Here is a 12,500-nt window from a genome sequence, read left to right as displayed (position 1 = left end):
TGCATATGTATATATATACATATATCATCATCATCATCATCATCATCGTTTAACGTCCGCTTTCCATGCTAGCAAGGGTTGGACGATTTGACTGAGGACTGGCAAGCAAGAAGGCTGCACCAGGCTCAGACATATATATATATATATATATATATATATATATATATATAGGTTATGAGCGAAAGTGATGTCAATTAGACCCAAAGGTTTCAGGTAATGCTGAGTAAGTGCTGTGGATAGACAAAAGTTAAGCTCCAGGTTCGGTGGTTATGTGAATAAGGGGTCCAACATAGGTAAAAAGCACGTAAAAAGCACCATTTGAGCGCAATCATTTCCAGCTTCGCTTTACTGGCACTTGTGCCAGTGGTATGTGAACAAAACATTGGACTGACTCCTGTGCAGGTGGCACGTAAAAAAACACCATTTGAGCATGGCCGTTGCCAGTACTGCCGGACTGGCCCTCGTGCCGGTTACACGTAAAAAGCACCCACTACACTCTCAGAGTGGTTGATGTTAGGAAGGGCATCCAGCTGTAGAAACTCTGCCAGATCAGATTGGAGTCTGATGTAGCCATCTGGTTCGCCAGTCCTCAGTCAAATCATCCAACCCATGCTAGCATGGAAAGCGGACGTTAAATGATGATGATGATGACGATGATGCCATAACATATTCTTTGCTTGATACAGAGTCTCGTATTTTTGGCCACCATTTGATTTTGATTTCCCCAAATCCCAACAAAAATTTCTTTCTCACCTATTCCACCTATATTTGGTCCACCCATTCTTAACTATCACCAATCAATTTTACATTGGTAGCATAATCTCTAGTTTTCAATCCTAAATAAGGTTTTGATATGTCTGAAATACTGCTCATATATTTGAGAGCATATTTTCAAGTTTAAAATTGTTGAAGCACATTCATTGTCAACTATCGGAACACTGCATACTTCAAATATTCCTGAAATTCACCCACAATGCTCCTGGTATGTCTAGGGACTTTCAGAAGTTCTCAGCATTCAAAACCTTATCAATCCTATAATGAGAAAAGGGCCACGATTTATCATTTTCCATATTTAGCCATGACAGTCTTTATCATGTAATCTTAACTTTAAGCCAATTGTTGTTCAGGCACATTTTTGTGGGTGTTAAGAGTGCAGTAATTCCATGCAGTTTCATGCCAATTCATGGTTATAAATTGAAATGCTTGGGATATACAGCACAGAAGTTTTCTTGATTAACCAGCAGCCATACTTCTCTGACCTTGTACTAAAAGATCTCTCCTCACCAAGCATACAATTTCACCTCTCATCAAGCTTACATTCTCACAACACTAGTTACAAGCATCCAGCATAATGTTTTATGAAAGGCAACAATTTTAATATCATTCTGTATATAAACATTTTAATATAATTTAAATATTGTGATTGATTTTATTCAAAAGCAGCACACAGCCAGACCAAATAATATAGTTTCCCAGCTAATCAAGTCTACACACTTTCATTTTTTATTTTTTATGACACCTTTAATGTTCACTTTTCTCCATTTTATTCTGTGTACTGTACATGTACTTCTAGCTTTCGTTGATATCTTCCTTTTCTTATACTATGTCTGCTTTCTGTCTCATCTTTTAACCTTTTCTAATGAGTCGTAGTAAACCTGTGCGCTGTATGCAATAAGCTCATTATATATTATATTATATCTGGGGCAGTGATGTCGCTACATACGTGGACATCTAACATTACATTCAAATGAAGGCCATCCAGCTAATTGCCAATGTTTCCCACTACCAACATTGGATTACAGTTCTACTGTTTTTACCTCTATCTCTTCTAGTGCTAGTATAAATAAATCTGTTTCTCTAAACTAGTATGATACATACCACCCTTGTATATATAAATATATCAGTAATAGACGAAAATTGTTCAGCTACAGTGTTGGTATTGCTAGATGCATGCTTCTGCTTTTTGGAGGGTTTCATCAACAGCATGTACCCATGGGTAATCTCATGCTATTACAAAATCTGTCATCATTGATATAGCAAAACATGACTGAAAATTACTGATGTTAAAATTAGCCAGCCTATTAAATAAAAATTCAGTAGAGGTAACGGAAGTTGTGTTAGTTTAAAATAGCAATTTGTATTTCATACTTAATGCAGATACATCAGTGAAAGCCTAGTTAACTGTGATATTCATCCTGAGATATATCTCTTATAGATGTACAATGCTTATATCAGTAACAGATGAAAATCATCCAGTGGAAGTGGTGGTATTACTTGATGTGCAATGGATACTTGGTACTGATGAGGCCTCAGAAGGCAGAAATGTGTATCTAGAATTTTCAACTCTGCTACTGGATGATTTTTCATTCACTACTGATATATTTTTGTGTTATTTAACACTGTATATCTATAAGGGATACTATCTAAGGACTAATTCGATGATGTATCTCTGCATTAAGTATGATACACAGACTTGTTTTAAACTAACACTGCTTCTGTTGTGCATAATGAAGTATATAAATACATTCATATATACATATATCATCATCATCATCATCATTTAACATCCATTGTCTATGCTGGCATGGGTTGGACGGTTTTACTAGGGCTGGTAAGTTGAAGGGTTGCACCAGACCCCAGTCTGGTTTGGCATGGTTTCTACAGCTGGATACCCTCCCTAATGCCAACCACTCCAAAAGTATGATGGGTGCTTTTTCATGTCACTGGCATGGGTGACAGTTGCATATCCCAGTATCTGCCACAACAACAATTTCACCTGACCAGATGAGTTAAGCGCGACATATTGTCAAAGGTCTCGTTCATTTGTCATGGCCTCCATGAGGTCCATGACTTGAAAGATGTTTTTTACATGCCACCAACACAGGTGCTAGTTATGCAACATTGGCATCAGCCACATTGCCTCCATGAGGCTCAACGCTCGAAAGGTACTTTTTACATGCTCTTGACATGGGTACTAGTTACACGACACCAACATCGACCACATTGCCTTAAGACCTCTGTGAGGCCCAAAGCTTGAAAGATGCTTTTTAAGTGCCATCAGCATGGGTATCAGTTACATGACACTGGCACCGGCCGTGACTATGATTTCATTTGGTTTGAAAGGTCAGCTCCAGCACATACTCTTTTACTTGTTTCAGTCATTTGACTGTGGCCATGCTGGAGCACCGCCTTTAGTCGAGCTAATCAACCCCAGGACTTATTCTTTGTAAGCTTAGTACTTATTCTATCGGTTGCTTTTGCCAAACCACTAAGTTACGGGGACGTAAACACACCAACATCGGTTGTCAAGCGATGTTGGGGGAAGACAAATACAGACACACAAACACATATACACACATACATATATATATATATATATATATATATATATATAAACGATGGACTTCTTTCAGTTTCCGTCTACCAAATCCACTCACAAGGCTTTGGTCGGCCCGAGGCTATAGTAGAAGACACTTGCCCAAGGTGCCACGCAGTGGGACTGAACCCGGAACCATGTGGTTCGTAAGCAAGCTACTTACCACACAGCCACTACTGTGTGTATATATATATATATATATACACACATCGTGCTAATAACACATAAAAGGTAACTGTGCCAGTGACTCATAGAATGTGTCCATGAAGGTGGCACATAAACTGCACCGATGCTGGTAATATGTAAAAGGTACTCGTGCCAATGATACCTTAAGAGCACCCATGCTGGCAACATATAAAAGAGCACCAGTATCAATGACATGCAGGAGACACCCAGTACCCTCTGTAAAGTGGTTGGCATCAGGAAGGGCATCCAGCCATAGAAACCTAGCCAAAACAGACAACTGGAGCCTGGTGTATCTCTCCAGCTTACCAGCACCCATCATATTGTCTAACCCGTGCCAGCATGGAGAACGGTCATTAAATGATGATGATGATGATGATGAAGATGATGACGATGATGAAGATGATGATGATGATGAAGATGATGATGATGATGAAGATGATGATGATGATGAAGATGATGATGATATATACAGGGATGGCAATAAGTCGCTCTACCCATTTCTTTATTATTACCTCCGCCTTAGTGAAGGCAGAGGTCTTGTTTTCAGTCGTGTTTGTTTGTTTGTTTGTCCATGGACAAGATATCTCAAGAACCGCAGGATGAATTCGGATGAAACTTTCAGGGATGTTTGGCCTCATGGTAGGCACAAACCGATTAGATTTTGGGATCAATTCAGTACCAGACAAAGATTCTGAATTGTTTTTCCGTCTTTTCTACTTAATTTTTGAGAGCGGTTGGGTTCATTTTTGTTTGTGAGAGCAGTCAAGTTTATTTCAGATAGTCTCATTTTAAAAAATCATCTCCACCTAATCGTTGAGACAACATCGGTGTTGCCTTGGCAGAGGTTTGCCCTCTCTGAGTGCTCTTGTTATTATTAGAAATGGGTAAACCAACTTATGGCCATCCCTGTATATATAATCTATGAGCGTGTACATTTATATATTCATGTGAAGTAGACAGGTGATTTGGCATAATGCATATGCAAATAGGCAAGATCGGCAATGTTATGCAGACTGAACTATATATATATATATATATGTTAATTATTAAATATAAAAATTAAATTATTTCACATTCATTATCATAATGCCAATTTCATAGATGAAAATCAGTATGTAATTCAGTGAATGGTTACCGTTTTGATGCTTGATAGGCAAAATCTTTCCATGACGTTAAGCTTCACTGTGCATACTATTTGTAATGCAATTAAATCCTTGTACTGTCAGTGAATTATCCAGAATATATTATATGTATATAGGATCATAAATGCAGAAATCATTCTGCCTTTTGTTATGTGCTATAAAAGAGCAAAGTGTGTGTGTCTGTGTGTGTGTGTCTGTGTGTGTGTGTGTGTGTGTGTGTGTGTGTGTGTGTGTGTGTGTGTGTGTGTGCATGGGTATTATATTGCCAATGTGTTTGTTTCTAATGATTGAATAAATTTTGAAAGATAATTTATTTTCATGTGAGTATATAAAATTGTCATAATGAATATATAAAAGACATTCATGTGTGTGAGTGTGTGCATGTGTGCATGTGTGTGTGTATACATTGTGTATGGATATGTAAATGCAGCTATATTAAAATACAAATATGTGTAGATCCTCCATATTGTATACATATAACAGTCTTGTGTTTGTTTACATCAATTTGAGTTCAATCCACTCAATATTTTGCATTCCTATAGAAGTGTATATACATACATACATATATATATATATATATATATATATATATATATATAGAGAGAGAGAGAGAGAGAGAGAGAGAGAGAGAGAGAGAGAGAGATACATGTGTGTGTGCATGTGCATGTATAAAATAAAATAGGCAGAAAATGGACAACAAACAAATTGACCATATATACATATATATATATGTGTGTGTGTGTATGTGTGAGTATACATACATTTATATATATAATATATATATATATATATACACACATTATATATATATTATATATACATATTTATAGATATATATATAATGTGTATATATATATATATATATATATATCTATATATATATATATATATATATATATACATACATACATATATATATATATATATATATATATACATATATTTATATATGTATATATATATACATATATACATATATATATACATATATATATGTATATATATATATGTATGTGTATATATGTATATATGTTTATTTATATATGTATATATCTATATGTATCTGTATATGTATATATATATAGTATATACATGTGCGTATATATATATGCATATATATATATGTGTGTGTGTGTGTGTGTGTATGTATGTATATATATATATATATATATATATATATATATATATATATATATGCATTTGTATATGTATATATGTGTGTGTGTGTATGTATGTATGTATGTATAGAACATATTCCCATTGCAGTATTTATATATTTGTTTTTTCATTGGGGTGGATTCCTGTTGATGTATATATGTACATATTATATATGTGAGTGTACATGTGTGTATTTCTGTTTGTGTATGTTGTGTTGTGTGCATGAAGAGAAAGAGATTATTAGATATTTTGTTTAATGTATAGTTATATAGATTGTGTTATTCACCAGTATATTTGAATGCATAGCTGAATACGCATTTAAATAGTTCTATTGTTTATGAAATATTTACAACTCATTTACAATATCAAGCATGCAACATGGAGCATTTATGCATCAAACGATTGCAACATTGACTGGATCAGAATATATACATATACATACATGCATATGCACACACACACACACACACACACACACCTTATATACACTCATGTACATATACAATGAGCCACACTAGAAGATACTTGTCCATGGTATATATGTATGTCATCATTGTTACCAGTCATTTTACATTTACTTTCTACACAGTCAAGACTTGGACAGATTATAACGATCTGAGAAATTTCTCATTTAGTTTACTTCCCTCCTAGGCATAGCCAGAAAACCGTGCTCTTTTCCTCCGTTTTCATTTAACAAATAAATAGTAAACATTAGAAAGGGCCTGATGCCCTCTCTAATGTCAATCATTTTTATGGGCACATTTTTTTCATGGCACTAGGGAGGCTGTCATGCCCTTGAAAAGACAAAATATGGGCCTTCCTGAACTCCAAGATGCTTCCACACATTCTATCGGTCTCTTTTGCCAAACTGCTGAGTTACGTGGATGTAACACACTAGCATCAGTTGTCAAGTAATGTTGGGGGGGACAAACACAGACACACAAACATACACACACACATACATATATATATATGTATATTATACATACATATATATATATATATATATATACATACATATATTTGATGGGCTTCTTTCAGTTTCTGTCTACTAAATCCACTCACAAGGCTTTGGTCGGCCCAAGGCTATAGTAGAAGACACTTGCCGAAGGTGTCACGCAGTGGGATTGAACCCGGAATCATGTGGTTCGTAAGCAAGCTACTTACCACATAGCCACTCCTTTCAAAATATTCTTTTCTATTCTAGCCACAAGGCCCGAAATTTTGGGGGAGGTGTGGGGCAGTCGATTAGATCAGCCCCAGTATGTAACTGGTACTTAATTTATCAGCCATGAAAGGATGAAAGGCAATGTCGACCTCAGCAGAATTTGAACTCAGAACATAAAGACAGACAAAATACCACCAAGTATTTCGCCTAGCGTGCTAAAGTTTCTACCAGCTCACCGCCTTATCAATTCAAAATATTAGCATAGACCACTATGACCTTCTACATTAAACATCTTTATACCTTACAGAAAATAAAGGTGCAGGAATGGCTGTGTGGTAAGTAGCTTGCTTACGAACCACATGGTTCCGGGTTCACTCCCACTGCGTGACACCTTGGGCAAGTGTCTTCTACTATAGCCTCGGGCTGAACAAAGCCTTGTTAGTGGATTTGGTAGATGGAAACTGAAAGAAGCCCGTCGTATATATGTATATATATGTATGTGTGTGTGTATGTTTGTGTGTTTGTCCCCCTAGCATTGCTTGACAACCAATGCTGGTGTGTTTATGTCCCCGTACTTAGCGGTTTGGCAAAAAGAGACCGATAGAATAAGTACTATGCATCCAAAGAATAAGTCCTGGGGTCGATTTGCTCAACTAAAGGCAGTACTCCAGCATGGCCACAGTCAAATGACTGAAACAAGTAAAAGAGTAAAATAAAGTAAATCTTGAATGTGGAAAAGCTGTGAAAACAGCCTAGAATATTGGGCAAATACTCTTTGAAGATGAAACAAAATGTTGCCAGCTGGCAGCTAAAGAAGATCACACCCTGTACCTCTCATAGGCTCAGGGATAGTTGTATGGTTAAAAAGCTTGCTTCCCAACCATAGGGGCTAGGGTCCAGTCCTAAGACTATGGTCTTGGTTCCAGGAGCCAGGCAAAGCATTGTGTTCTTGAGTAAAACCCCTCATTTCACTTTGCACCAGGTAAAAATCATTCAGTAGGTAAAAATGAGTAATCCTACAATGGACAGGTATCCTGTCCAGCGAAGAATATATATTCATATGACTCAGGAAGGATCTGTGATCCTTTTGCTAGGTTTATAACGATTGGTGAATGAAGAAAATGTGAAAGTGGATATATAACTTGAGATGAAATGAACTAGTAAGTGACGATTTATTCTCTGTTATAAAATACAATGATTGCCATACATGAAATAAAATAATATAACAGGTTACAACAAGGATGTGTGAGAGACTTCATGGCTAGGCTGAGCTGTTGATCTAGTAAATGTAGTTGATGAACTGTTTGGTGGAGGGACTGTTTGGTGGAGGCAGCCATTGGTCTGTTGGTCATGTGATGTTCATACAGCAATGATGTAGACAGGTGGAGAAGATGAAAGTGGAGACTGGCTGGTGTTAGAACATCGTTGACAGAGATGAGTTGTGTGTGGTCACGAATTGCCATTCTTCAAGAGATCAGAAGGCTCCCAGAAGCTGGTGAAAGCTTTTCTGCCAAGAGAACACGGGATCCATTTTAGCACATCTGATTAGTTGTCCGTGTTATTTGACACAATTGTTTAGGAGACATTTTGCACCTAAAAACTAACCAATCAGAACAATGGTTACAACCTGGTCTTTATAGCTAAGTGTTCTCTGCTACATCCCAACAACAACTATAAATCCCAAGCAGGGAAAATAATTTGCTTTCTTTCATCTTATCAATCCGTTCTGCTACATGTTTATGTATATAAGGTGTCAAGCTGGCAGAATCATTAGCACGCTGGGTAAAATACTTAGCAGCATTTCATCTGTCTTTGTGTTCTGAGTTCAAATTCCACCAAGGTTGACTTTGCCTTTCATCATTTTGGGGTCAATAAAATAAGTACCATGTGAGGATTGGGGTCGATGGAATCGACTTAGCCCCTTCCCCAAACTTGCAGGCCTTGTGCCAAAATTTGAAACTGATGTATTTATGTATATACCGCCGGACTGGCCCTCATGCTGGTGGCACGTAAAAGCACCCACTACACTCTCGGAGTGGTTGCCATTAGGAAGGGCATCCAGCTGTAGAAACTCTACCAGATCAGATTGGAGCCTGGTGCAGCCATCTGGTTCACCAGTCCTTAGTCAAATCGTCCAACCCATGCCAGCATGGAAAGCGTACGTTAAACGACGATGATGATGATGATGATGTATGTACTTGTCTGTTTGTATGTACCTTTGTGCTGACATCATAGTTGTTAACAAGCATCATCATCATACAAGCAGTGTTGTTCATTTTCAGTCTTCTGGCCATGGAGAAAAATTACTTTACTTGGAAATAGATGAGGCTTTGGTAACAAGAAGAGCATTTGATTGTAGTCTGTCTGTCTCGACAAATTCCATTTGACATATGCAACTATGGAAAAGTGAATTTTAAACGATGATGATGACGACGGTGATGATGATAATATTCATAACAATTATAACTTGAATATCTACTTACACGATTGCCTGCGAAAGTTTTGAGATTTGGTGTGAGGTGGCATAGATGTCCAGGATACGTTGACTGTGCTGTGAGAGGAGATTGTTAATTCTGTTGGCAGCAGGTGTCTGTGAGAAATAACAACATTGAGGTGTTTATTCATTAGTGACACTGCATGAAATTACATTAAAATGTTTGCTTTCAAAAAGAGAAACACATAACTCACTATACTCTCTTTTGCTCTCTTTTGCTTGTTTCAGTCATTTGACTGCGGCCATGCTGGAGCACCGCCTTTAAAGTCGAGCAAATCAACCCCAGAGCTTATTCTTTGTAAGCCTAGTACTTATTCTATCGGTCTCTTTTGCCAAACCACTAAGTTACAGGAACGTAAACATACCAGCATTGGTTGTCAAGAGATGAAGGGGGGACAAACAGACACACAAACATACACACACACACACACATATCATCATCGTTTAACATCCGCTTTCCATGCTAGCATGGGTTGGACGATTTGACTGAGGACTGGTGAAACCGGATGGCAACACCAGGCTCCAGTCTGATTTGGCAGAGTTTCTACAGCTGGATGCCCTTCCTAACGCCAACCACTCAGAGAGTGTAGTAAAAAGGATCTACGTCCCTGGGTGGACGTATATATATGGTGGACGTATATATATATATATATATACATATACGACGGGCTTCTTCCAGTTTCCATATATATATATATATATATATATATATATATATATATACACATACATATATACAACAGGCTTCTTTCAGTTTCTGTCTCCCAAATCCACTCACAAGGCTTTGGTCGGCCCGAGGCTATAGTAGAAGACACTTGCCCAAGGTGCCACACAGTGGGAATGAACCCGGAACCATGTGGCTGGTAAGCAAGCTACTTACCACACAGCCACTCCTGAGCTTAACCAGTTGAGCATGTCCTTTAGTGGCTGACGATACGTGCATCTCTGATCATGAGCAGAAGTAGCGGGGAACGTGTGCTGAGAGGGATTCTTAGCCATGTGCTGAGAGGGATTCTTAGCCATGTGCTGAGAATCCTTCTTAGCCAAGTGCTGGGAGGGATTCTTTGGGCTTTAAATAAATGTAATAAAAGCAAATTTTGAAGGAAATATTAGCCATTTTGAATACTTTCTAGGGGTAAGCAAATAGGAAGCAACAGTAGCTATTCAAGGACAAAAATCGTGTTACGCAGGGTATCAGGCTGTAATGCCCTTTGCAATGAAATTAGTCATTGTTAAAGTGGGAAGGAAAGTAAACGAGCTAGCAGAATCATTAACCTGATAGGTAAGAAGCTTAGTGACATTTCTTTGGGCTCTTTTGCTTTCATTCTTTTAGGGGTTAATAAAATAAGTATCAGTCAGCCACTCCCATAAAAATTGCTGGTTTTGTGCTAAAATTTGAAACTATTAAACCATTATAGTGGGAGAGCTGAAGAGATATAGATGATCAAATGGTAGCCTAAAGAGTTAAGGGCTGCTGTTTTATTGCTTCTATCACTGACACTGTACATATTTAGAGACAATGGTGCAGTAGGAGCCTTATTTAATTAGCGATTATTTCATTATGTAATTGATTCAATCATTAAAAGCGTTGTACTGAAATAGGTCTGCGACACGGGAGAAGTTGATGAAAAGCTGCTCCGGTATTCATCCTTAGACCATAGATCCACAACAATTCATCCAGAATTTACAACCCATTTTACTCCTGACAAATTTACAGAGCTATTAGAACATCAGATAGAATTCTTCATGGTACTTATCCTGACTTCCTGCACTCTGAGTTCAAGCTCAGCTTTTTTTGCTTTTTCTTTTTGGAGGTTGATAAAACGGTATCAATCCAAGGAAGTGCATTGGTGGAACTGTAAGAACGTCAGACTTGATTCTTTACAATATTTGCCCTGGCTCTTTGCATTCTGAGTTCAAATGCCACCATGGCCTACTTGGGTGATAGACTTAATCTATTGCCCACTTTAATACCACTATCTGACCTCTTACATAGCTTAACCTTTTGACATTTAAACTGGCCATATCTGATCCAAATATTGTACCTGTTTTATGTTCAAACCAGCCAGATCTGGCACCTCACACCTACCCTATAATGTCATTTTAAAATAGACAGTTACATCATCAAAATCTCAAAGCAGTGAGATAATATGTGATTAATACAAACACATTACATTTGAAAGAGAAATCTGAATACTAAAGGTAAAACGCAATCTTTGAACATTGGGTGATCTTTAGAAGACCCATCAAGCCAAATGAAACTGTAGTCATGGCTGATGCCAGTGTCACATACCTCGCACCCATGCCGCTGGCATGTAAAAAGCACTTTTCGAACTTTGGGCCTCATGGAGGCAGTGACAAGGGACTGAGACCTGTGGCAATTTACTGTACTTGAGAAGACCTGTCAAACTAAGTGAGATAGTAGTCATGGGCTGATGCCAGTGTTTCATACCTGGCACCAGTGGCACATAAAAAGCACCCTCTATAGTCTTGGAGTGGTTGGCATTAGGAAGGGCATCCAGCTGTAGAAACCATGTTAAATCAGATTGGAACCTGGTGCAGCTCCTCAATTTACCAGTTTTCAGTCAAACTGTCCAACCCATGCTAGCAACAGATGTTAAATGATGATGACGACGATGATGATGATGATGATGATGATGATGATGATGATGATGATGCACCCTCTTGCCCATTCTTTTAAACCTGTGCCTACACGACCTTCCCACACACCTTCAATACACACACAGCCTCGTAGACAGATGATATCATATTTAGACTCTACCACAATTGTCTGGGTACCTCTTTAATAACTTGATATACCGTAGTAGTGCATGCCTGTGGAACTGAAGACAAAGTTACCAAGAAGTTGTTCCAGTGTTCCCTCAAACCACAGTTCCATTATTATTATTTGGTAGTTCTTGCAAATGGACTTGAGCCAAGGTCCTAATTACAAATTATCTGTGGTGGCTGATGAGA

At 37.8% G+C, this 12,500-nt stretch overlaps 1 protein-coding gene across 4 annotated transcripts in view; it reads right to left on the bottom strand.

The window, feature by feature from the left end:
- LOC106867686 (protein unc-13 homolog D) overlaps positions 1–12,500 on the bottom strand; it is a 467,325-nt gene that overhangs the window by 223,401 nt on the left and 231,424 nt on the right. For all 4 annotated transcript variants that reach the window (XM_089348935.1, XM_089348927.1, XM_089348922.1 and 1 more), the window contains one exon: positions 9,514–9,620. In XM_089348935.1, the coding sequence (XP_089205061.1) occupies positions 9,514–9,620 (107 nt within the window). The remainder of the gene's footprint in view (positions 1–9,513; positions 9,621–12,500) is intronic.

This window comes from Octopus bimaculoides, chromosome 1 (genome assembly GCF_046866305.1).
Source record: "Octopus bimaculoides isolate indiv1 chromosome 1, ASM4686630v1, whole genome shotgun sequence".
Taxonomy (NCBI): domain Eukaryota; kingdom Metazoa; phylum Mollusca; class Cephalopoda; order Octopoda; family Octopodidae; genus Octopus; species Octopus bimaculoides.
The sequence above is the reverse complement of the archived record's forward strand: the minus strand, read 5'-3'. Positions and strand labels throughout refer to the sequence as shown.